This window comes from Parasteatoda tepidariorum, chromosome 9 (genome assembly GCF_982258835.1).
Source record: "Parasteatoda tepidariorum strain Cologne lab strain chromosome 9, Ptep-v5.0, whole genome shotgun sequence".
In the NCBI taxonomy this organism is placed as follows: Eukaryota; Metazoa; Arthropoda; class Arachnida; order Araneae; family Theridiidae; genus Parasteatoda; species Parasteatoda tepidariorum.
Window position 1 is genome coordinate 22226005 of NC_141763.1, and position 27953 is coordinate 22253957.

At 28.7% G+C, this 27953-nt stretch overlaps 1 protein-coding gene across 1 annotated transcript in view; it reads left to right on the plus strand.

The window, feature by feature from the left end:
• The window catches only part of Cals (calsyntenin 1), a 248623-nt gene that overhangs the window by 208512 nt on the left and 12158 nt on the right, over positions 1-27953 (plus strand). Inside the window, exons 7-13 of the mRNA XM_087151032.1 lie at positions 9134-9400; positions 11585-11763; positions 13697-13823; positions 15352-15506; positions 18143-18294; positions 24954-25321; positions 27067-27212. Of these exons, the coding sequence (XP_087007158.1) occupies positions 9134-9400; positions 11585-11763; positions 13697-13823; positions 15352-15506; positions 18143-18294; positions 24954-25321; positions 27067-27212 (1394 nt within the window). The remainder of the gene's footprint in view (positions 1-9133; positions 9401-11584; positions 11764-13696; positions 13824-15351; positions 15507-18142; positions 18295-24953; positions 25322-27066; positions 27213-27953) is intronic.

Here is a 27953-nt window from a genome sequence, read left to right on the forward strand (position 1 = left end):
TAAGAGATAACTCGCTAAAATCGTATTTTCATGGCCTATAATCGTAACTTTCATAACGATCATTTTTTCCCGCATGATTTACCGTTTAAAAGAGCAGGCTATCTATTTCCCATTTTTCTCTGGGCTTCTATTAAAATTTATAATAAATTTTTTTTATTCGTTTCCTTATAGCCGATTTCTCGCGTTTTTTGCATATTTCATTATGTGCTTGAAAATATAATAAAACGGCAATATATTTCCTGTATTGAAAATAAAAATTGTTTTCATGTAATATACGGATATTTATAATATTTGAGGATTTTGTTGTCCAGAATTTGTTTTTAACCCATTTGGGTTAAATGGGGCAGAAAGAAACTTATATAAACCCTTTTAAAATTATTTTTTTATCTCTATATATATAGCATTAAATTTATTACTTTTGTTTAAAAAAATATAAGATAGGTTTTTTATTGAGTTTTTTCTTTCTTTTTAAATGCTTATTTGTTTGCGGGAGATCTTCGTTGTAATATTTACTTTATTTTTATATTTTTACAAAATTTTATATAATTCCGAAATTTAGGCTACACGTTTCGGTACCTGATAAATAGAATAAGTTGTTTTAGCGCATACTGTTACTTGAATAGTTATGTAACTTTTTGAGAGTTAAAAGTTAAAGTTTTTCTTAAACTAGTTTCTTTTTAACTCTTAAAACATATTTTTAGCGATTTTGGACCAATTTCTGCACGGTTATTAATACGTAATTATTAAAAAAAAAAAAAAAAAAAAAAACTTCATCCTTACCCTTTATGAATTCAATCTACGTAGGTATATAAAGGTACTTAAAGTACTTTTCTGTGCCACAAACAATGAAATTCGCTGGTAAAAGATACGAAACTTTGAGTTCTACACCAGCAAGATATCTTGTTTTTAAGTTAGATTGTAAAATTTGTAAACAAATGAAAATAAAGCATATAAAGCTTCTAGAATGGTATACTAAGTCCCATTCATAAGCCATATGGCATGATAGCAGTTTGCTTAAGATTTTTTTTCCTTCTGATTTTAACTTTTTTTGCAATTACATCTAACAATTACATTGTAACAAAATTTGGTGAACAGTTGTCACCATTTTTGGTGAAAAACCAAAATTAAACCAATTTTTTTTTTTACAATTCATTTAGTCACATTTTTATTTACCTTCTCACTGTTATAGTTATATTTATTTATTCATTTTTTTGTTTGGTTTCTGTTTCCTACCTGCCAACTTTCAATACGTTCCATTATGATTTTTCCCAGTGGTAGTAAAATGGAATTAAAATTTCACTTTTAAGCAGAAAAATACATTGTATTTGAAAAAGCTTAAACTGACAACCATGATAGTAACACTTATTAATATATATGCTTAATTTTTTTTTAAGAATAGTGGAGATCAAAATCATTTAAAAATTAAGTTTATAAAAGAAAAAAATAGTATATATTTACTACCACTTTAAATATAAAAATAAAATTTTACGCCAAATGCGTAAAAGTTGGCAGGTATGCTATTTGATGTGCAGTCAAATCAATTTAATGGCTTCATTGCAAAAACATTTGGTTTAAAAACAAACACATTTTTAGTTATATTACTTACTTATACAACCCTGCAACTCAGCTCACCGTGAGCCTTGCTTCCCGAACAATATCATTCCAAATTTTCCTACTTTTGTCTTCCAATTTGCTGATTTTTCACCTTCAAGGTGATTAGAACTTTGGTATCGTCCAACCATCTCTTTTTTTCAGTCTCCCTTTTGATCTCGAGTTCAAAGGTTTCCAATTTAAAAGTTTTCTTAGATTTCTATTATCATTTTATCTTTCAATGTGCCTCTGCCATGCCAAACGTCTGTATTTAATAAATCGAATTATGTTTTTTCCTCTGATTAAATGGTCAAGTTCATTATTGTTTCTTATTCTCTACTGTGTATTATCCGCAAATTGTTCTCAAAATGTTCTCTTCGAAGATTAGTAGGTTAGATTCGTCTTTATTTGTCCAAGTTTCACTGCCATACTTAACTATCGGTCGGATAATTGTTTTATAAATCTTCAACTTGATCTTCGGACTATTACTTTCTTCCTTAAATAATGAGATCTTCAACTTATATTGGCGCTAATTCTTTTAAACAATCGTTATTTTGTCAATTTTATGTAATTTTTTGCATGATGACTACACTTTTGCACTTAAATGTATTTAGTTTACGTTAACATAAATGGTGGTATTTATGCACCAAAATTTTTTACTGTGTACAGAACAAGAATCGTAATTAATTACCTTCCGCAGAAAGCGTCGCAAGTTCCGCCAAAGCACAGCGTTATCCAACTTCATTAAAACACAATATCGATTGTTATACATTCCATCGTTCTCTCAAAAATAGACCTAGTCATGTATGTCTTGAGTCCCATTTATTAAGGACGGAAGTTTAATTTTGATTAATTTTACCACCCAGATTTTCCAGAGCTTGATAAAAGGATCGATTTTCCAACCAGTGGGTTGCTGCCAAAATGCTAGTTTTCTAAGTACAATTTTAATGCCTTTTCGAACGCGAAGCAGCGTTCTGTAACATTCCGGCCTGTCTCAATTAGTTAATACCGTTAAAACAGTTTCATTGTTTTGAATTTTGGGAATCGAGTTAGGCCTTGTTTGGAGATTTCCCTGTAGCCATTTCCCCTCATGGTTATGAAACGGAACTTGAAGACAGCTTCCGTTGCATATGTTGTGAAAGCTCATTGTTTAAATGGGATTAATTGAATAAAGTTGGACAGAGAGAGCTGGAAGATTGACTGTCCTATTTACTCATCAGCTTCCATTATTCGATTTGATTGTTGCAAAATCCTTCTTGCATTAAAATATGCGATGGAAATTCATTACTTGTCTTATAAATCAGTGTTTTAAATCTTCATGAGTTCCCGGTACTTTATTACGTTAAATTCATATTTTAAATTTATTAAAAGAAACGTAATGATGAAAAGGGATCTAAATAAATAAAAATCAATTTTAGGAATTTAGCAGTAAACGCGAAAGCTAGGAAGTTAGCAGGTTTTGAAGAACGAAATTGCAATTGTACCATTGCAGTTCGAACTATTGGCGAGCGCATGTGTAATACACTGAAAAAAAGAAAGGGAGAAGAAAACATGAAAAAGATACGTTTTTATTAAACACTAATTTCATTTTGACATAAGTGTAACCAAGAATTTCTCTATGGTAAAAGATTTATTATTTTAAGTAAAGTATGCGTTTTTAATTTTTTCATGAATGTAAAGAAGCAAATATTTTTAATTAAATGTTATATTTATTTAAAATATTTGAGAAATCTGCCCACGCACGCTTTGCACACAGCTTAATCTAGTTTCATTTTAATGTTGTTGTTCTCTAACGTTTGAATATGTATTGAAATAATCCACATATATTGTAATTTTTCTTTTTTAAATGTTTTTATGTATGTCTTTTTCTTTTTTTACAGCAAAAAAAAAAAAAACTAAAGTAAGAAATTAGCATTTTTTTTTTTTTAAACGTAATGTGATATCTTGATTTGTCGAAATGTATTTTTGCACTCAGAATTCACAGGGGAAAAAATACTTCGCAATCGTCGTTGTTTCACTCATAATAATCATTGTTAAGTATTCGAAACGATTGTTTAAATTGATATCCATTTCTTATTTTCTTATAATTTTTAAAATTCGAATTCTACAATGAAAAATTTATTTATTCGAGATTTGCGCAAGTTAATTTACAAATGTGCATTATATTTCGTAGGCAGTTTTTTTAATTTAAATTCTTTTATAATTATTTCTAATATTTATTTATTATTTATCTATTTATGTTAAACATTACAGTCGCAAAAAAAAAAAAAAAAAAAAAAAAAAAAAAAGAGCCTTATCATTGATTGTATTTGACCGCCTCTAATTTTATTTATGAAATAAAGTAAATTCAAAATGGTTGCAGCAAACTTTGTGTCGATTACGAAAGTTTTATTTCTCTTCAATTTAGACTAATAGCATCAGCCTTTGACGATAAATGTAGACGTTGCATAATATCCCATGAGGGAATGGGAAATGTAGAAAGAATAAAACATTTATTTCGAATTCAAGAGATGAGAAAAAAAAAAGTAAAGGCTTATTCTTTTTCTTATTAGAAACAACTTATTTCAGAAAATAAAAAAATAAAATACTAGTAGAAAGAAGAGATATCGACTTCTTTTTCCCCTAATGCCGGAGAGTGATGTTTTCCGTTGCTAAGGTGAGCAGGTAGATGATTTGACCTTGAGGCTGCCGTTACGGAAGAACCCTCTCCGTAATACCTGTCCCGTTCTCCTAACGATCGATCTTATGAGTGAAAAATTCCAAATTCTTCTCGTCTGCTTCCATTTTTTAAAAAATAAAAGTTATCGCCTGCCAAATACTGCGGAGCACAAATAAATAAAAATTCTTCGCTTCACTGCAGTTTTCGTACATTGCGCTTTCAATATTTTTAATATTATCGTTTGCAGAATCTGTTCCATGGCGAAAACAAAAAAAGAAGGAATTCTAGAATATGAGCTTTGAATAATACTTAAAAGTGAAAAATATGCAGAAGAAATCCATTAAGAAAATTTTGAAACCTTTTTCTTGCATGTGGTTTTAGAATATCTCATATCGAACATTCGTGCAAAGTGTGCTAAAAAAACATCACCTTATATTTTTTTATTTTTTTTTTAAATATCGCTGTAAAATGCATTTGCATGCATGAATGTCAAATAAATACTTTGCTTTTAGTGTATTTTTATGAAATGAAATATTCTGATATTATGTGCCCAGTATTTTACAAGAATAAACCTTTTTTTTTTACTAATTAAATATTCTAACTATAATTAATTTCTTAACTAATTAGTATTTTTCGTGATCAATATTCAAACTAAGAATTATTGCTGCGATTTTCGTCATCCAGAAAAATTATTTCCGTCCCATTATTTACGTTTTATAAAACATTCTTGTTTCAGCTTTTTGCTTCGTAAACCTTACAAAAGGAAAAACGAATGAGCCTATGATAATCAACTTGATAATTTCTTCCAAAATATGCTTTTTGTTGATGTTTCATCTGATGTCTCATATTTTTAATTTGTTTCACATTTAACTGGTAATGTGTATGTACAGTCCGCAAAAAAAAAAAGATATCACCCTGAATAACTTTCGTTCTAATGATCCGATTTTCACGAACTAAGTGTCAATCTTAATGGTTCCTGGGGGTGACCTCAAATATGCTAATTAATTAGTGCTAACTATTAATTAAGTTACGAAATCAGACACAAAAACGTACTTTCTCTGAATAAACATATATTTTTTTTTACATATTTGGAATCTAGACACTTGAATTAGGGGGGGTAGACAAAATTTTAAAACAATTGGGTCGTAAATTGGGTTGCAATAAAGGTTTATATATTTGGCGATAGTCCAGAAAACCGCCAAAAAAAGTCGCCTGCGCAAATAAATATTTTAAGATAACCCTTGACTGATTCAAAAGAGAAACGCTTAATTTTACTAGGTTGCTAGGCAACCAATTTCTGACTGTAAAAAAATTGAAATAATGTTTTGTGATTGCTCTGAGAGGTTTAATTAATAGTTAATAGAAAACACCTCGAAGTTTCTGGGCAATAGACAATTTTTAAGTTCATTTATGTCCAAAAAGCAAAAAAAAAAAAATAAATAAATAAAATAAAAAATTATTTTAATCTCTTTTGAAAAGAAAATTTGAATCGATTTATAAGTTTTCAGAATTTAAATACCTGAACTTTTTATCTGATACATGAAATTTTGTATATAACTATTATAAGTTATGTTAATTTGATTTTAGTATGAAATCCTCGAATAAACATAGCAAAAATAGCATAATCTAAATAATTAATCATAATCTAAATTAGATTATGCTATTTTTGCTATGTTTATTCGAGGATTTCATACTAAAATCAAATTAACATAACTTATAATAGTTATATACAAACTTTTAGGGATAATGATTTTTACAGCTTTAATCGAGTCTTCTAGGCATGAAAGTTTGAAGAAAAAAAAAGTGCATGAAAAATAAAATGTAGATTGTATAGTAATTCTAATGCACATTCACAAGGTTTTCTGTAATTTACGATTTCTTTTTTCTATAACTCAATGAATTGCTGAATGTTTAGTGGCATTTTAAAAACATTGAAATATGTTATGTTTAAGAATAAGATATTGAAATAATATGTTGCATATTGTAGGATTCATTGTTTAAAAAATTGCCTCATTTTGCTAGATATTTACGTTACATGGTTTTCTTTGGATAAAGATGATTAGCAAATAGCATCCACTTGTTTCGATACATTCTGAAACTTACGTTCGCAAATTCACCATAAAATGTCGCACAGCATATTCTTCAATTACGATAAGCTACATTTACCACCAAATACTGCTACTATGATTATTTTTGTTATATATATATATATATATATATATATATATATATATATATATATATATATATATATATATATATATATATATATATATATATATATATATATATATTCATATATATATATATATATATATATATATATATATATATATATATATATATATATATCTGATATGATGTTAACATCAGTCAATTCAGGCATCTACAGGGCGACAGATATCTGTGTGGCCTAAGGATTCCTAACGAGCATCAAACATTCTCAAAATTAAGTGTTCATTCACTGGAAAATTTAGTGTTTATTCAATTTAGGAACTGTTCCTTCACTTGGTTATCTTACTACTTATTATTTAAACCACCAAAAGCTTAAAACAATATTATGTAAGTTATCGAAATTTTTTTTACATAATTTGCATTTAATAACAAATATGTCGACATGCATTTAATAACAAATACGTCATTTAGCTAAAATTACAAATTTTGAAATTTTTATGATTTTTTTTTAAAGACAAGCTAAGCTTAAGTATTCCTTCACTGGTTAGTTTACCCTATAAGATTTTGAGAAATTTGCGATGTTGTGAGAGATGCTTAAAAATGTTGACTGCGTATTTTTATTAATATTTATAAAATATATATTCAAGAAATTGATGAATATTTTATTCCAAATTTATTCATTCGTATGTATATTATTGAAATTTTATCAGTTATTGAGAAAAATAAAATAAAAATAATCACATTAAAGAAGCACAATCTGTTGTATAATCATATTCTATCAGAAGCATGCTTTTATAAAACTCCACATTCTCTGAATAAAATGTATTTTATTCAATAAAATGTTTTATTCAAATTTCTTTACTAAATTGCAAATAGAATTTTAGACGACTAAAGAAGAAACATCGTATTTTATAGCTTAAAAAAATAAAAATGAAAAAATAAGCAAACGATTATTAGCGAAAAAAATATGAATGAAATTTTATGCTAAGCGCGCGAAGTCAAGTTCCTCGCAAGTTTATCACATTTTAATATTAATCGCTCCATTTAATCATTTCTTCATTGTCGCCAAATTATTTTTTTAAAAATAATTCATTTTAATTTTTCTCAGCTTCTAATAAATAAAAACAGTTGAAACTTTAGATTTTTCAATTGAAAAATATGTAGATTAATATGGTATAAAAAAATTCATACCTTATAATTCAAAAATTTTTCATCCTTAATTTAATTAAATAATAAAAAATAATTAACAATTATTAAAAATTATTTTTTTTGTGAAATTATCTTTGGGTAAATGATTTTTATGACTGGGTGAAATTTTCTTCTAATTGCTTTATTAGTTTTTAAAATATGACTAAAAACGTAAAAAGTGAAATTAACATTAAGGGGTACGAACTTTGGATCGCTCTCCTGACCAAACTATGGGGACCATATTTCCCAGATTGCGGCTACCCCCTATATTTTGAAGGTTAAGAATCCAAATATGTAAGAAAAAATATATGTTTATTCAGAGAAAGTACGTTTTTGTGTCTGATTTCGTAACTTAATTAATAGTTAGCACTAATTAATTAGCATATTTGAGGTCACCCCCAGGAACCATTAAGATTAACACTTAGTTCGTGAAAATCCGATCATTAGAACGAAAGTTATTCAGGGTGATATCTTTTTTTTTTTGCCGACTGTACTTCCTTAATTAACAATGCACTTTTGATTTCAAATTGTGTTCGATTTTCTGAAACTTTTTTTATTCTATTTTTCTTAAGACTAAAGACAAGATTATTGAGCCCTCTTTATTACCACTCTAAAAAATAATTAGCTCTCCTAAGTTCTTAACCAATCATGAAAAAGAATCACTACTGATTGCTTTTCACAGGCTATACTAGATTGGGGTGATTATTTTTTGTGTAACAAAAGAACAAACAAGAAAAAGAATAGAAATTAGTTAAGTCTGCTCATCAATTATGTTTTTAACATTTTGCAAACTTTTTGTTTTTTTTTTTGTACTGATTTTTGTTTTTTTCATTGAAATGACGCTATACAAGCTTAAAAATCACCATCGAATGACTCTATAACATATTGTGATGATAATGTTAAATTGAGGCGTAACTACCACTATAAATATTGAATACCAATTCACTAGTATATAAGACATGTTAACTTGATTCGATCTTGAGGTACCTTTTGATAGATGAAGGTTGACATGGTCAATTTAAACATTGTCTCATAATGTTGACCGCGGATGAGATATGAGCTTGCCAATATCGATGGTTGGTCCACCATTAAACAGTTGATTTGCCTAAAAATATAGCGCTAAAAAAAAAAAGAAAAAAAAACTAATAATAATAACTGGTAAAATGTCTCTCAGCCAATAAAAAGAAATATAAATGAACACAGAAATGAAGAAAAAATAAAATTAGCAAAAATGATATAAATTTAAAAATAAAAAAAAACGGCGTAAATCAACTAGTGGTATTTGTTCATCGAATACTATCACAGATTCTGGAAGGGGAGTAATGTGGCGTAACTACCACTATAAATATTAAATACTAATTCACTAGTATATAACGCATGTTAACTAGATTCAATCCCCTCAAACAAAAGGATAATATCTTATGTCTGGCAATCATTTTTGTTTGTTTTGAATAGTTAGTAAACTTTTTGAATTTCATTTTTTGTATTGTTTCTATATTTTTGTTTTTATTTCTACTCCAGGTGCCAGTTCAGATAGTATTGACCTCCTGCCCAGTCCAGGCATTGGTGCCGAATGGACAAGAAGCCTTCCTACTGATGACGGGCATGAAAGTGATCAGATCTATGAGTTTGACGGAACTTCCAATGCTGTGGTCATCCCCGAAAGCACCTTGAGTCACAATCTGACGGACAATTTCACAGTTGCATTCTGGATGAAACATGAACCTTACCCAGACCATAATGACACTCACATGAAAGAACATATCATTTGCAATGCTGATGATCACAGTTAGTTATTTTTTCACAATTAATGCTAACTCTATTTTATTATTTCTAATGACAGATTACAAAAACAAGTAAATATTCCTAAAAAAGTTAGTCATCTAAGTAGTTTGATAGTTTTGTGCCCAACTTATTGACAAGTATCTTGTTTTTTTAGTAATTTGTTCTATTACATGCACCAAAGAGCCATTACGTTATGACCACCCTGCTAATAACATGTAGGACCACCTTTAGCCCTCAAAATTGCTAGCACCCGCAGTGGCATTTATTCCACAAGGTGCTGATAGGTAGTATGAGGTATCTGGTACCAAGCGCTCAGCAACTGGTCCTGCAATTCCCTCACATTGCGAGGGGGTAGCGTGGCAGCACAAATTTGGTTTTCCAAGTAGGACCACAAATGCTCTATTGGATTAAGGTCAGGTGAATTTGGGGGCCAAGACATGACTTGAAAGTCGCTGGAATGTTTCTCGAACCAATCCTTGGCGATTCGACCCATCTGACATGTTACATTATCCTGTAGGGAAACACCATCCCCTGCAGGAAAACTGTTGCCATGAATGGGTGAACCTGGTCTGCAATTATGTTCAAGTAGCTTACAGACGTCAAGGATTGTTCTATGAGAATTATGGGTCTTAATGTGCCCCATGAAAACATTGTTCTTGGGCAAGAAACCATGAAAATCTGGGCGAGCCCATTGTTATAGATGGAGGGTGGTCATAATGTAATGGCTCTTCGGTGTATATACATCAGAGCTCATTCTAGGCAGGGTAAACAGGGCGCAGCACCCTGCTGCCCTTTTAGTCAAAAGAATTCACCTTGTTGCCCCTGGAGTAAATTAGTGCCCTGATGTAATAGACTCCATGCCCTTTCTTTCCTCAACCCTTCTTTACTTTTTCCCCAAACTCTACAATGGATTTCATGAACTGTTATTTTTAACTCTTTTTATTTAGTTTGTCATTGCTGTCAATACATAGATTTATATGGGAAAGGAAAAATAGCCATCACAACCCATTGTTGCACTTGTCTTTGAAAGTTTGCAGTTACTTCCACTATCATTAAATCATAATTATTATTAATAATTTTAATTATTTAATCATAACTACAGACACTTAAAAACATACATTTATTATTTTAATAATATATGCATGCATTTTAAATAAATTATTAAGCTAATTAGCTCACTAACTCGATATATATGTTAATTTATTAATGGAAATAAGTAATTAATGATTGCTATGCTACTTTTAGTTAAGTAAAAAAAAAATTCTTTTACTAATTGACAATGTTTTTTAATGGAACGTGTAAAGAATTCGTGTTTTTAATAGAACGTGAAATTATTACCTTTTTAGAATAATAATGCACCTTTTTTAAGCTTTTGCACCCTGCCCTTTTTTCTGCCTAGAATGAGCTCTGTATATATAATTATCTCTTTCTCTCTCTCTCTGTGTATATATATATAAATATATATATATAGAGAGAGAGATGGTGCATAGCATTTTTAAAAAGTGCTTAAAGGTGCTTATTTTCAATTTTTAAAAGCCCTTAAAGTGCTTTTTTCATAGGGTATTTTTTTAAAGTGCTTAATTTTCCCTTTTCGAAAATGAGATTTATCTTTCTTTACCTTGTCGATTTTTGCCGCGTATTATGTAAAAGTGTGCTTTTCACACTGTGTCCTATACAATGTTTTCACAATTCATTCAACCACAATCCATTTCGACGTACCATTGGTCCATAGCTTATGAAATAGCCAATAATTTTACTATGCTTGATGAAATACTTGCAAGTCTGTATGTGCATGTATACTGAGCTGGGTTCGGTGAAATTATTGCACTCTCATGCGCAACTCTGCTGCATTTTGCAAGACATTCTCAATTTCAGACTTCATTTTCCACTCTCTGATATCAAACTGAAAAATCTCTCAATCATTTTATAATGGCTATGTAATAGAGAAAAGAGTTCTTTGTCTGAAACTAGTTATTTTATCATGATCTTGTGAAGTCTTTGAAAATTATTTTGCTTTTCGTTAATGTATATACCTCTTAAAAATATTTTTTGAGTGCTTAAAAAGTACTTAAAAGGTGCTTATTTTTTGTTGAAAGATTTGACTACGCACCCTGGATAAAGTTGCTATTATTTACATGATTTTTTTTCTGTTGGATTCTGAAATTATATGTGGAAATTATCTTTCAGAAATGAATCGCCATCATTACTCAATATTTGTAAGGAATTGTCGCCTAATATTGCTGTTGCGAAGGGAATTTTACCAAGAAAGACCCAGTGTATTTAGACCTGCAGAATGGCGATGGAAAATGCCTGAAGTCTGTGATAACCAATGGCATCATTATGCTGTCAGTGTGAACTTTCCGGAGGTAAAAACTATAATTGTATTATAAATATTAAAATATTTGTGTATTTAATTTGTGTAATAAATTTTTTTTGATGGATTTACCACTTTGAATCATGACAATTGAATTGAACAAACTTAGAATTATCCAAAAATTTGGGTACTTATTGGTTATAACAGAGGTCGCCAAAGTGGTCTATATAGACCCCCAGGGGTCTATTTAACAAAAGCGGGGGTCGATCTGAGACAGGGGGGCGAATGGGGGTCGATCCGAATCGGAAGGGTCGATTGTGGGTCGGAAAAAAAAACAGTTCTCAATACGCAAATCACACATACCTAATTAAGTATGTGAAATTTGTGATTTTTTTTAATAATTGACTCAATATCAGTTTCTTTATAAAATATAAATTAATAAACGTATATTTATTGGGGTGAAACAAGTATTTACGTACCACCGCGCAGTGGCACGAACTCAGCGCAGTTTATAAGTCATATGCATATGTGCGCTTGTCCAAATGTCACGTGTGACGAGCATTGACGTTACAAATGCAAATATCATACGCAGTTTCAGCTATCTTTGCAAACTGTGTTGAATATTTGCAGTGTCATTATTAAAAATTTTGCAGTTTTGGATAATTAGTTATTGCTTCGATAAAACCATTCGTTTGGTTTAGATATCAATTTTAATTATCAATGCACAAAAAAGGTAAGCATTAATAATATGGATTAGTACAGCCCGCGACAAAACTATAGCACACTTTGTAGTTTTTTACGAAAATTACAAAATTGACCAATTTTGACGAAAATTAAAATTGACCAATTTTGAACCCAATATAGCGAACCTTGCAAAAAAACACCAGGCACACCCATCTCATTGATCAAGAAGCAGTAAATCTTTAGTTACTTTACTTATTATATATACTTATGCATAATTACTTATTATTTAATAATAAGGCATTTAAATTTCAATATTAATATATTTTTCATAAAACTATTGTTACACAATGTACTATTACTTTAATAAATGTTTAAAATCATAAAATAAATGTACAAACACAGTATCTAATATAGTTTTATTTTAATTAACAGAAAATTACTTTTGCGGGGGTCGATGGAGATTTCGAAAAATTATATAGGGGTCGATGATCAAAAAAGTTTGGCGACCCCTGGGTTATAAGGATAAGAGTGTGTGTTGGCTACAGCTTTTCTAAATTATTGCCAAAATGAATGTTGTTCCCGATAGCTGATAAAAAATTTAAATATTGAGATGCATTGTAAAAATATATTGATACTTAATTATAAATTGTGATATTTTTCCAACTAATTGCATTGAACTAAATCTGAACTAATTGCATTGTTTTTACAATGGTTAATATTTTCACTATCCAAATAAAATTTATCAACACACAATAGTATTGCATTTCATAATTATCATTATGTGAAATATTGATAATCATTAAATATGATACTATTGTAGATTGTATATTTCTTAATATTGTTCTTAATTTTTGTGACATTCAAAGTTTTTTTTAAGAAAAATATCATGCAAGCATATGTGTTGAATAATGGCTAAGATTTATGATTTAAATTAATATCCATACATGGCGCTGTGCCAATGATTTATTCTTTCTCATATTTTTGTTCTGTCAGTATGAAATAAACGTTGTGTTTGTTTTCTTCATCATTTTATTATGGAATCCAAGTATATTTATGGAACAATTTAATAATATATAAATATACAGTTATTTCATTACTTATGGTTCAATTAATTGTAAATATGCCATTTTATATGTCAGATAAAACTAAAAAGTTTTGCTCTCCATATGAGCGTTGTTGGACGGAGTAAGTGAAAGTGCCATGCTGTTTATCTTGTGGCATTTATCTGATAATAGTTAATTTCTAGTTATCCAGAAAATCATGTGAGAATTTTTCATCTTTATCATTTTTTATTATTACAGTCTACCCTCTATGTGGATGGACAACAATTCAAAATACAAACCAACAACCCAGACATTGTTGATGATTGGCCTCTTCATCCTGCTAAAGATATCAACACCACATTTGTTGTTGGAGCATGCTGGCAAGGTAAAGAATTCGCAATGAAGCCAATAAATCGAATTTATTTTCTATTATCGCTAGTATCCTGCAACTTAAGAATTAGGAGTAGGTCAGAAAATTGATATCGTCAGATAATTCTGAGATTTTCTCAATTAACATTAAGCTATGAGTTAACATTGCATGAACTATGAGTAATATATAACTGAATAAGTAATGGCTGTTTCGAAAGGATTTTTTTCTTTTTAAATAAAGAAACTTTGTTTTATTTTTTTATCATTAGACATGATTCACTATCATGAAAAATACTGGTACATTTTTTTAATTGCAGTTTTTTTTTGCTGCCATATTTCTTTTTAATCATCACAATTGTAATTTGACAACATCAATTGTAATAATGGTTAAATGTGTTAAAAGCTTGTCGTTGGATTTGTCACCTGATCAAATGTCAGATAATCTGGATTTTACTGTACTAGTATTTTTTCAGCTTGTTGTTTTGTTATATATGCAGACTCTGCATATACTTCTTCTTCCGTTGCCTGATCAAATGTCAGATAATCGAGATTATACTGTACTTGTATTTTTTCAACTTGTTCTTTCGTTATATATGCAGACTCTGCATTTACATCATATTATTTCAACCAATATATGACTAAACAAAATGTTATAGTTTAAAACTGAAAATTTAAAATACTTTTTTGAATACATTGTTTGGTTATTTCAGTTTTAAACTATTTTGGGCTTAGTTTAACTTTATCTGTGTTTGTTTTTCTAGGTTTCTAAACATAATAGGTTTTTAAGTTCTATGTAGTATACTTTGCAAATGATGTATCGTAGAAATTGTTTATTTGAAATAGTTTATTTATTATTCAAAGCTCAGTCCCGTCTTGCCCCCTAGCGGGGGCATCCGGGGTATATAGTTTATTTATAAAAATATTTTTGTTAAGAGAAGTAGTTCTTATTTCCTAAAAAAGTCTGGATGAGTTTATGTGCAAAATAATCATATTTAATGAGGTACTTATTTAAACAATGTATAGTTAGGAAAAACCCAGAATCTTTTTTGTATAGAGTACATTTATTATTAAAAAAAATTTAGACGAGTTTCTTTTAAGACAAATGTTATAATTTACAATTCGTAGAAAATAAGATCCTGAAAAGCCTGAGCTCCCAAGAGTCTTCATATATTAGGATGTTATTTTCTGACTAATTTCTTCAATAAGTATAACTACAAATATGTGAATATTTAATGCTATTTCATTTAGAAATTGTTGAGCAATATTTATAAATCCCAAATGCAAAGCTGGTTACGTCAGTGTCTGAAAAAGAAGAAAAAAAAAGACTATTTTGTAGTTAAAATTGAACTGTTGTCTTTAATTATTACGATTCTTGTTTTTGCATCAAAAGTAATTTATTTTGTTTTGTTATGTAAAGTAATTTATTTTGTTTGTTATTTGATTGTTGCACTCATGTAATTTTAAAAATTAAGTGATTTTAAAAGTAATAAAATATGTTTTGGTTAGTTACTTCACCATAAAAAAAATTTATATTTACTTTCTAGGAAAAGATGAAAAAATGGCCTTCAATTTCCATGGATTCCTTGCTGGTCTGTCTGTATTGCGAGGCCGAACAGAAAATCCAGAAGTATTAGCCTGTCTTCATCGATGCAAGGAAGGTTTAGAAGTACCCCCTGCTGATCTCCTAGAACCCGGAATGGTTAGTTAGTTCATATTATTACTAGTTTTGCTGCTTTGAAACTGAACAGCTGTACAAAATTTTATTTTTAATTGCACATGAACCAATGTTTTGTTTCAATTCATTGTAAAATATGTCACTTTTTTACATTGTAAAATGTCAAACTTTATTACTTTGTGAAGCATGTTAATTTTTATTTCAATGTCAAAGTATATCAATCTTAATTTCATGTATATATGTAATAAATGCTAGTTTTATTTATATTGCTGATTGGGTGGTTGAGCGGTCAGCGTTCCTGACTGTAAAGCCAATGGTTGCGAATTTGAATCCCGCTCAGCGCATGCATGTTTCTCTCTCTGTCTGTTCTCTGTTGTGTGAATGTAGTCCACCCTATAAACGGGTATATGTGACAGTGTGGTGTGGGTAATGTTCGTGACTTAGGTTCACAGGTGCCCTCAGGGTAATGTTGAATGAGCAACTCTTCCAGCATCTTCCGAGGTAAAGAACAAAAGTTCAGTGCCTGTCCTTTAAAAAAAATAATTTTCTTTATAAACTGCAGAAGTTTAAATATGTCTACTTTTAAATTTACATTTGCATACAATATTTTGTTATGAAATATTTTGTTTTTCAGTTTTTGAAAAAAAGTTACAGAAAAGCATATAAATTTACTAGTTATGCCACTGCTTTAAAATAGCTTATGTCCTAAATTTAGTTGTGATCCATCATTGATTATATAAACTAATTGGCATCATGAACGTGAATGCCATTGGCACGAGATAAGGTGGATATATGTCCCCCTCAAAAATTAGAAATCTCTCGCAATAGCCTTTCCTGATATTTCAGATTTTAAAAAAATCACTCATAATTGAATTAAACTTAGCTAAGAACAAATTAAGAAATTTTTATAAAAAATTAATGATTTTGCCGATATGAAGTAAGTTACATATTTAATTACATATGCAATACTTGAATAAATAGTATTAATTGCATTTCTCTATACCTGATGTGAAGTGATCCTATGAAATTTTCATTTATCTACTTGCCACCTTGCCACTTTAAATTTTATCAAAATTTTACTTCTTTACATCTTTTGATTACTGAAACGCAATTCTTAAATGCAAACTCAAAAACTGATTACGTGAATAATTCCTATAAAAAATTCAATTAAGCTGCAAAAAATTAGATTTAGATTAAACTCTTTGCTGCTTTAAATTTAATTCTTTCCTACTTTTGCTTATTTTACTAAGAATGAATCCTGCAATAATTTTAAGAGAAATAAACTTTTATCCTAATTATTAAGATATATTTTTCAGGGCTCTTGTCATAAAAAAATTAATTTTGAAGTTATTTGACTCTTTTTTAATTAATTCCTGGAAGTTCATAGGTTAGTAACAAATAAAAAGTAAACTGTTCCCACAACTGGCCGTGGCGTTTAAATCTCCACAATTTCATAATACATACTTACTTTACTTACAAGACAAGCTGGTATCCTTCAATCTGGAACTTTACAGGATTCAAGCTACGATGGGAAATGGTACCTCATTAGTTTGAACTGGGGATAGAACTAACCACAACTTTAAGCAAATAATCAATTACAATTCGAAAACCACTGTATACTTTAATATTTTGCTCATCCTTCTCAATCCATCATTAGAAATTTTAATCATTGGCTCTTTTTTTTTTTTTTTTTTTTTTTTTTTTTTTTTTTTTTTTTTTTGATTGAAGTATTTTTATGAGTCCTAGAAATCAAAATAAATAGAACTTAGATCAAATGATAACTTCATCAGAGGAAATAGTTTTCTTTTCCCCTTTATGGAATTTATTTGGCTTTTGGCACAAGGCAAAAAAGAAAAGTAAAATTTACTGAATATTTGATAGAAACTATTAGATTGAATGACAGGAATTTCAGTTCTGAGTTTTATTGATAATTAAATAGTATCATTTAAAAAAAAACGCTGTTAAAAATTATCAATATGTTTTGTCATAAAAACATAATGCAAAATTAATGGCAAAGCAAAATTAAGCCTCTGAATATAACAAATAATGATTAAAAAAATTTCTGCAAGTCTTCATCTGGCTGCTATTTTTTTCATTGAAATTGTTGCTATGAATTTTATTAGTATATTTCTTTTAATATATATGAAATTATTATCGATATTTTTTAATATTCTGAAAATTAATTTAATGTTTTTTTTTATTTTTATGTATTTTTTTTTTTCATTTTAGAAATAAACCTTGTAATGTTTATCATAGTTTGAGAAATGTTGGAAAAAAAAACATCTTACATTATTAATTTCTTTAATTATTTCAATTTTTGAAAAAAATTGTGCATCTTTTAGGTAGGCCACTGTTAAAAATGCTTCTTTCTACTGGCCAGTAGTAGAATTTCCCAATTTTGCAGTTAATCATTAAATATGTGAAAGTTTCTAGGCTACTAATTCTCAAACTAAGATGTTGATTGAAAGTAAATATTTTTGTGCAACTTCATGCCAAAGTTGCTGCCAATTTTTAAAATCATTTCTAAGTTTTTCTTCAAGGATCATTCTGGGTTTGAGAATTCCTAAAAACACCTGTAATCATGGGAAATATTTTTGTCTAACCCTAGTTATTTTTCTATATTGCATTATAAATTTTTATATGTAATATTTTTATTGCAGGAACTTTTGACTAATTCAGATCTTAGTGAAGTAACAGTCGAAGGAAACAGCAAGAACAACCTAGAAGATTTAATATCTCGAGTAGGATATGTAAATTCAAGAGAATTTCCTACCCCTGGACGTCGTAGTGTTCAAATTAGTACCACTGTCACGTAAGTATATCCTGTGTGCTTTTTTTAAAATTAAAAATTTTTATTTCTTATACCTAGTTCTATTTACAGTGCTCAAAAGGATACAGTTTTATTTTTGTTAGTTTGTACACAGTTTTCAATGCGTAGATACATAAAGTGGCTATAGAACAGGGAAAATGTTAAGAAATTTGATCAATATGAAAAATTCAGTTAAAGGGCTTAATCTAGGTTTAAGGTCCCTACAAGTTCAATATTTTTTCAAAAACAAAACAAAAAATAAATAGTACAAGATCTGCAGGATATCATCTGATGCAAAATGCAAATGTAAAAAACAGTATTTTTTTAAAAAAACATTTTTGTTAACTGATGCTAAAAGTATTTCTCTATGGGTTACCAGAAGCCAAAATGCAAAATTTAATAAACAAAGTTATGCTATCAGTCTCAAAAAAATTTGATTACCGTATATTGCTGTATTAGCCAACCTACAACTTTGATTACAAGAAAGCAAATTTCTTGTAAGTCTGGTTATACGAACAGACCGCTGAAGAAAATCTTACCTAAAAAATTTTTAAAACTAAAAAACATGATCCAAATTATTAAGCATACAAAATTTTCACAAATTAAAAATATTTTATATTATTTTCTAGATATGATACATTTCACTTCAAGTAAAGTTAAATAAACAAATGCTCACAAGTGACCAGTTAATGAAGAGAAAAAAATCTTACACAGGGTTCCCACGGTCCTTAAAAGTCCTTAAAAACTGCTTAGTTTTCATTTTGAAAATTAAGGGCTCTTAAAAGTACTTAATTTTGATTCAAGGTTTTTAAGAGTCCTTAATTTCTAGTATCACTAGTTGGTTGGAAAAATTTTTTTATCTTAGAAAAATATCCACAATTAAAAAGTACGTCTTTCGCCTGGAATGAGACCCTGCATCAAGGGTAGAACATTTTGAATGCGTGTGAGGGTAGGGGTTACAAGCAAGTGGAAGAAAACACACCCTTATTGTTTATTATTATTTTTTTTTCATTAAAGTATTCTTTCTTTCTGGATCATTCTGAAAGAAAAAAATTTAGTGTGGGGAGAGGGAAGCGTGATACTGCAGGTGGGAAGAGTTCTTGACTTATTTTTAGACAGTGCTAAAGTACTTTATCAGCATTGACCTTCTACATCCATAGGATTAGAGAAATTCAATTCTTCTGATAGCACTTGTGGAAGCTTTGATACTTCATTCAAATGTGAAATTGTTAGAAATGCCCAGGAAAGTGTGTTTTTAATAATTTATGGACACTTGATGAAAAATATAAGGAATGGCTAACAGCATCTAGTGATCGTCACAAGGCAAAGTGGATTTTTTCATTTTATTATATTTTCTTCTGAAATTTAATTTTATAAATGACTCCATTTTTTAATATTAGTGATATTATGAATATTCAGCGAGGAATAGTTTTAATCAGGAAAGTCATTTTCGTCGTTTTATCATCGACATTTTTTGTTTTAAAAAGAGTGAAATTTTTGTTTTCTTTTTTAACTTTCGCTGTTTTGCTTTTATATATATATATGTATATATATATATATATATAGCGCTGCTTTTCAACAGCGTTTCTAATATATATTTTATCTCTACTTTTTCTTTTAGAGTTATACTAATTAGATAACCGGTAAAATCGAAAATTTATTTTCTGCATTGCAAGTTTTGTTTTAAGAATTTATGAAAATTTTCTGTTTCTCTCTTGCTTTTTTGATTAAATGTGTTTTTTTTTTTTTTTGATAGCATATTTTAAAAAGCCTTCTTTTTCGTCATTTTTTTTCTAAAAATCCGGCGATTTTCTAAATTTTTAACGTTAAATTTTTGTTATAAGAATTGAGAACAATTATTTTTTTGTTTGGCTCTCCTATTTTTTTAAAAAAAAACAAAGCAAGAACTTTTGTTTTTGTTATGATGCGGCAATTTTAACGAGCACTACTCTTAGGCATTTTTAAATCGATCTATCGCGGATTATCGACTTAACACACATATCGGCAGGCCGATATAATTACTTTCATTTTAGGCGATGCATTGGGAATATGATTTAAGACAACGTTCGCGGTTTAACGTGCGAGGATTCTTGCCTATGCTAACGCTGTGCTGAAAAAGACTATTTTGATTTCGTCTAGCTGCGAAGAAAATTTGTGATTACATATTTAGCTACGAAGATGATGTTCATGATGTTGAATAGCGAAGAGCGAGGAACATCGTTGAAATATAGAACGCAATGCATAGTTTCTTTATGCGCCATTTTTTACCTTGGGATTTTACATTTCTTGAATATTATTTTCAGTGGGACTTATTTTGTGATGGCTGTGCGTTTTATTTCGACGGGATATAACGTTTCAAGTAAATTATTTCAAGATACTTTTGCTACTTAGCGATCATTGCGCATTATTTTGTCACTTTTTTTTTTCCTGTCTGGATTTAACATTGTAAATTATTTTCAGCAGACCTACTGTTCCCGCAATCGCTGTTATCTTAAATTTTCGTTCTGAATTTAATATGTTAATGAAAAGAAATCATGAATTTAAAAAAAGATTCTTTATTGATTTTTTTTTAAAAGTGATACAATTGAATATTTTATATATTTTGTATTTAACTAATTTATACTTTGTCATAAAAAGTTAGTTTTTTTTTAAATTTATTTTATTCACATAAATATAATGATTTGATAGAATTTTATTAGTTTTTAAACCAATAAATCTTCAGTAGCTTTTAGTTGTAAAAAAATTAAAACAAAACCTACATTTAATTAATTTGCTTTCATTTTTGAGGAAATTGAAACAGTTTGCATTCTTTTTTTTTTAATTTGGCTGTTAGTTAAAATTACTAAATTTTTTTAAATTAAATGAAAAGTTAAGCAAGGTTTTAACGCTTTTCAATAATTTAACAATAATGCTCTTAAATATAGAATATTTTTTAAATTTTTTTAAAAATTCCTTAAATACGTGTTCATTTAATAATTTGTTAGTTAAGTATTATTTTTAAACATTTAAATCTTTAGTCTATTTTATTTTCAAAAAGGAAAATAGTAATAAATAAATAAATAAACTTACATTTATTTTTACATTAAAACCATTTGACCATTAGTCAATACAACTTTATTATTTTAAATAAGTAATTAACAAAAGCCTCACGATGTTTCAAAAGCACATTTTTTTTTCAACAATTAATTTCTTTTTTTTCTTCTTTTTTTTTAATTTTAATGTATGTAAAATATTTTGTAACAGTTTTATTATTATTTTTAAAAAATCGAAGTCATTTTTAGTTTTAAAGAAAAATTAAAATAAAGCTTGTGTTTGTTTTTACTTTAAGACAGTCTTAAATCAATTCATCTTTATTTTAATTCAAAAAATTAAGCAATACTATTGATGTTATAGAAGCAATTTTTTGGGGAGAATTAAAATTTTCTTTTGTTTTAGATTTCTTTCTTTTATTTATTTTTGATTGATTTAAAGATTTCTGATTGATAAATTTCAAACATATGTTAAATCACGATGCCTAACTGACGATCGATCACGATATAAAATTTCTTACAACGCCCAGGCCTATTTTTACATAAACTATAATACTTCTTGATGTTTTTTTTTTAAAATGTTGTTTGATCACTGGGTAGGCGGCCAATTGATTTGGCCGGATATTTGACTATTCGGCCAAATCACTATTCATTATCTCCTATTTTATAAAATAGTATTATAATATATATATTTGCATACAATTTTCATTACCTTCGATTTATTTGACAAATTATTCTTTTATAATTTCAGACAATACTTAAATTATTATGACAAAAATTTTTTATTGTCTATTATTTAGTTCCTTTAATATCTATACAAGACACAATACTTTTTAATTGAAAAAATTCTAATTCCTCAGAGGTGCAGTATTGCTTATCACACACAGTGTTAAGCATTTTTTATAACTGAAAGCAGACTATTTTATAAAGATTTTTATCTCTTTTTATAAATGATGTTTTTGATTCCCCTACGTTTTGTTGTTTTTTCCCTTAAATAAATTTTGTACTTAATGAATTATTTCATTTCAATTTCTAGATATGCAATTTTTTCATTTTTATTTCAATTGATCATTACATCCTGCCTTGTCCTGTGTTTCAATATTTATGTTAGCACTTATTTTAAGTTTTCCTTGTAGTTTATTTATTTCTTTTCCCCTAGTACTAAATATATTCCGATTTTAATCATTAAATTTTTATATTAATTTTGTGATTTTAATAAGTCTTTAGCTTATTATAATTAGGTTTTACTTAGTTTAAAATAATTGTCTTAACTTCAATAAGCTTATATTTGTTAGTTTCTTTTTGTCTTGGTTTGGTATTAGAGCACTCAAAATAATATTTTTATTAATTTAATGAATTTACCATCTTAATTTATATATTTCTATCTGTTTACCCAGTTTTTTTCTATTTTTAAAATAGAAAATCTTAATGTTTAATCTGTATTCTTTGAGTTTTTTCTTTCTTTATATTCTTAAAAGCTTACGTGAGGTAATTGAATGCAATTTAATTTTAATTAAATGCAGATTATTAGTATTAAACATTATTTTATGTAGTTTTTTTTAAAATTTTTTTAAAGGATGACTGAGTTGAAGAAAAGCTATTCCATTTTTTAATCTATTATTATTAATCTATGATGTTTTATTTGATGATAAATAATCATTGTGCCATTTTTAAGGTCCTTAATTTTTTTGATAAAAGTCCTTAAAAGTGCTTAATTTTTGCTTTGAGAAAAGAGTGGGAACCCTGTTACAAAAGGAGGAAATGTCCACGCTACTCCTATAGAGGTCATGTGGCAATACTAGACGTGTGGCAAAATATAGATTCAAATATTCTTGTAAAGTTTTTAAAAAAGTGTGGAATATAAAATTCTTTGGATGGGGTTGAAGACTTTTTCACAAGACTAAGCAGGTAAGGTTTAAGTAGAATGCATTGCTAAGTAGGGCCCATATGATTACGCTACTAATGTTATTGAATCCAACTCAAGAGACATTCCAGAATCTTTAAATTTGCAGCTTTATGGTATGCTTTAAGAGTTTTCGCTGTGTTATATTTTTTGAATATATGTAGAGAAAATGCAAAATGAATTGTGTGTAACATATAAAAAATAGTTTTTGAAGGAAGTAAATTGATACTGAGTTATTTATATCTATCTAATAGTTTGTAAAATGCACCGATATTTTATGATCAATGAATGTCTGACTTAATTGGCGGTGTATAAGTTGACCTCCTGATTTTCGTAACATATTGGAGTTTGAAAAATCGACTTATATACCAGGATATACAGTAAATCAGTTCAAAATTTTTTTAAAGTTTTTTTAGCAATTTTTGATCCAATTCTTATTTGCCAAAGGTTTAAAGGAAGTGAAAGTTTGCATTATGAACAGATATATGTTCTCTGCTCTGAATAAATATTTTTTTTTCATATGACAGACTTGAATACATGATCCTAAAAGTATGGAGGTGACATGTGATCAAGAAAAAATATTATAAATTTAGTTATTCTTACATATTTTTTCAGATTTCAAAAATTAATTGTGTGAATCAAAAATGCTTTATATTTATTTCTAAATTAGTTTACTCAAAGTTGCAAGAAAGATTTTTTAAGGGCTTTTTTTTATTGAATTTTAAAATGATTAAAAAATTTGAATTGTAATGTATTCAAATATTTAAATACTTTTAAAAAATCTGAAATTATCAGCTTTTAAAATAAAATTAACTCTAAGCTAATTTTTTACTGTATAAATTAGTGTTCAATCTTTTAATTTGTGGTGTACCTGCTTATCTTATGAAATGCTTAAACATGAATGTTAAATTATTCTTTACAAAATTTAAGTTTATTCTGTTCTAAAATACTACTTATTATTTTTAATTATATGCTATATAAGTTTAACAATAAAATAATTTCTTTACAAATAATAATTATTACTTCCAAGCTAAGAGGACAAAATTCATCTTATAATTTTCAGATCTTGGAAAGTAAAACATGTATAAGTTGATAAATTTGTTTAACCTTATAAGAATTTGCTTAAGCAGATGGTCTACTTATAAAAAGATTGTATAATATTTTTGTTTTATTCCGGCTGAATTATAACAATTAATTTAGATAAGTTTATGATATAAGTTTGAGATAGTATGGTTGGCAGGGCGCTGGACTCATGCTTGTGAAAGCAGGAGTTCGAATCCAGCCGCCCGAAGACTCCTCGTGTAGTAAATGGGAACTGGTGAGCGTTAAATCTGCCTGGTTACAAAGTCCTTAATGTTCCAATAACAAATCAATACCTCTGGGGGTGCTGAATTTGATTCTGGTTCAGGTCAAAATTTCGATCTGTGGGCGAATGGGACCGCCCTATAAATGGGTGTGGCAGAAGTCGAATTCTTGTCTATAAATGGCGCCACAGGAAACAAGAAGAATCTCACCCCCTCTGCCTTAATGGACAACACCATCTAAATTATAATGCTGACCAACTAAATATATTTCACTTTATCAATATTATATTATGATTCATTCATTCATCTATTCTTTTAAAGATTGAGAGAGAGAAAAGGCTTTTACATATTGTATTATTTCAATTTATGTAGAAAAATATTGAAAGTACTGTACATCTCTTATTGAATATCAAATTTGTTTCACAGGTGTTCAAAGGGTAAAACCGTCAAAGTACCATCAGTGGAAGCTTATATAATGGTTTTGCAGCCAGAACTTCCCAGTATTACCATCAACGGTACTCCAAACTTAGCCAGAGAATATGAAGCATTCAAGCAGGGCATTCAGCTTTTTGCCTCTGTCTCTGTCCTCATCAGTCAAGATCAAGATGAGGAGGTGCCCATGCACAACGGCATGGATAACAGCCTCGTTTCTTTGGACCACAAGCTGGACTCTTGCACTGTTCAAGTATACCCACCCCTCAACCCTGACCATGAATATTTCAAACTTCCCATCAGCCTTATGGCTCACCTCAGTATTCATTTTAAAGAAAACAAGGACGGTCTCGTTATTTTTGGTGAGTGTGTACTATTTTTCAAATTTAATTATACCTCTTTTCATGTTGGAGCAATGTGCAAAAGGAAAAACCTAAGACCGTAAATCACTTTTGACCTAGAGATGAATAGCTCCATCATTGCGCCCAGATGGTTTTGTAAGGAAGCTCAACCGGGGCTGGCCTATAATCCAAGGAATCTAATCTTGTGGTTTCTTGTCACAAAATTTGATGCTGAGATAGAAAGCAAAAAATTTGCCATACTAAACCATGCATACCACTTAAGAAAGTATTTTTGTATTGACTCCCAGTCTGCAATTTTTGCTCTATTTCTTCACAATAAGTAATTCTTATCTTGAAGAGGAAACTAAAATGCTTTTTTATCGAATAATTTTGTTTGGGTTAAAGTGGATTCTTCATTGGATTCTTAACCACTGCATTTTTCAAGAAAATGAAAAAGCAGACATCCGTCTAAAGTATAGTGGATGCGAATTTCAGTCGTCACTTTATACTCTGTTGTGCAACTAAATCTGTAATATGATAAATTATAAATTTCAAGCTGCTATTTTATAACCATCGTTGAAAATCTGACCCAATTTTGGGCTTACGACTACTAATGCTGAACTCCGTAACCTTGTAATTTTGAACTCAATCCAGAAGACAAGGGAACTCCTGGATCAAGTATTGGAAGAAATTTGCCTTCATGGAGGATTTTTTTATGAAACTAACCCGCATTTGCATTGCATGGAAAGGAAAACCACTAAAACCTTTCACGGTTAGCACAATGGCAATCCCCTTTTTACAGAGGATATCTTTGCGTCATCACTGTGGTCGGTACGAGCCGGAGCGGAATTCACATCAACCAGCTATCGCTGGGATTCAAACCCGGTTCACATAATTGGAAGGTAAACGCTCTATCCTCTGTGCCATCCCGGCTCAAACTACTATCTGAAGTAAACATGCAGAAATTCAATTATACTGATTTGTAAGGATAACTTCAAATATGCTAATTAACTTATTTAGACAATATTTTAAGTTGAAAAATCTGATGCAAAACCATATTTTATCTCAGTTTAACATATCTTTTTTTATGGTTTCGGTTTCTTAATCTTCTAAGTAATCGCAATCTGGAACATACAGAGTTATTTTAAATGGTTTGTGATTTTAAATGGTTTCAGAGTTATTTTAAATGATTGTTTATTACAACTAAGCAATGTGCAAAGACAGACGAGGTGATGCTACGAAGGTTCTAGATGTGAACCTTTTGTTACCCAAAATCCAGTTCTGTCCTTTCTCCCAATTGCATGTTTCTGCCTGTGTCTGTAAACTGTAGCAGTTCCAGAAGTGTTGGGGTGCTTAAACTTAGTCTGTTAAAGTGCATGGATTTATTAAGATTATGACTTGTTGAGCTTGGTATCTTTGGATGCATCTTTTAAAAATATTTTACACATGATCTCCGAATTTCGATTCAATGACTATTTAAGATATTTGATTGTTTCCACATCTTGTATACATTTTATTACAAAATGTTTTAATGCCAATCTTTATAAATAAGCAACAATTTTAGTCTTGACCTGTCTATTTTATTATCAAAATAAATTAATTTTGGAATGTTTACTAATTTATATTTTTTAAATGTGCTAAGAAAATAAGTTGGAAATATTTACGTTGGTAAAAATTTATTTTCATATGCTTGACAGTGTAATATTAGTGTTTTTTTTTTTAAAAAAAATTTGTGTTGTTTAATTGTAATTTTTTGTTTTGTTTAGGGGCTGACACTATTCATAATTATGACTTAGTGTTACGTCAAATAGTTTATTACAACAGAAAGCCTGCCTATTACCTTAACCGTGCCTTCAAGTTGGTTTGCTCCGAGTTGAATGGCCGCTTTGTAAGCAATGAGTATATACAAACTGTAAGTATAGTTTTTATTTTGTTATTTTTGCTAATATAATTTTTTTAATAACTTTTCTGTTTTTGTCTTATGACTTTTTATAGCCAGAATACGACTTCTTTAACAGAAGTCATTAAGAATTTATAAAAAGCCTCTTTTTTACTTTTAAAACTGATGTAATTAATTTGTTATAAAAAAAAGTTATTACATTTGTTTGCTAAAAAACTAATGTAATATGTTTTTGTGAAAAGATTGTATTTATTGACTGCAATTTCATCGTGGTTTATTTTTAAAGATCTTAATTCATTTATAATATACCTTTTGAGATTTTTTTGTTTTTGTGTTACGTATCATTAAAAAAAAATCTGAATACAGTAGTCTCGATTGTTTGAGTTTCCCATAAATCAGAGCTAGTGGGGAAAATATTCAGTCTTGTTTCTAAATAATAACAAATGCATACACACAACATGCGAAACAATTACTATGATTAATTTCAAGACTATTACTAGGACTGATTGTTGAAAAACAATTTTGTGTGTTGAACATTGAAACATGTGAATAGTGTGTTAAAAATCTTTTAGATAATTAAGGTACAATTAAACTGATGCTGTAATATAATGAATATTGTAACGTGGTGTAGTGTAGTAAATGTACCCTGATCCTTTAATGTTAGTAAATATTCTTTAAATAATTATTTTTTAATTTAAATTCTGAAATTTAAAAATTGTGTTGTTTCCCTTTATTTACATATTTTTTTAAATA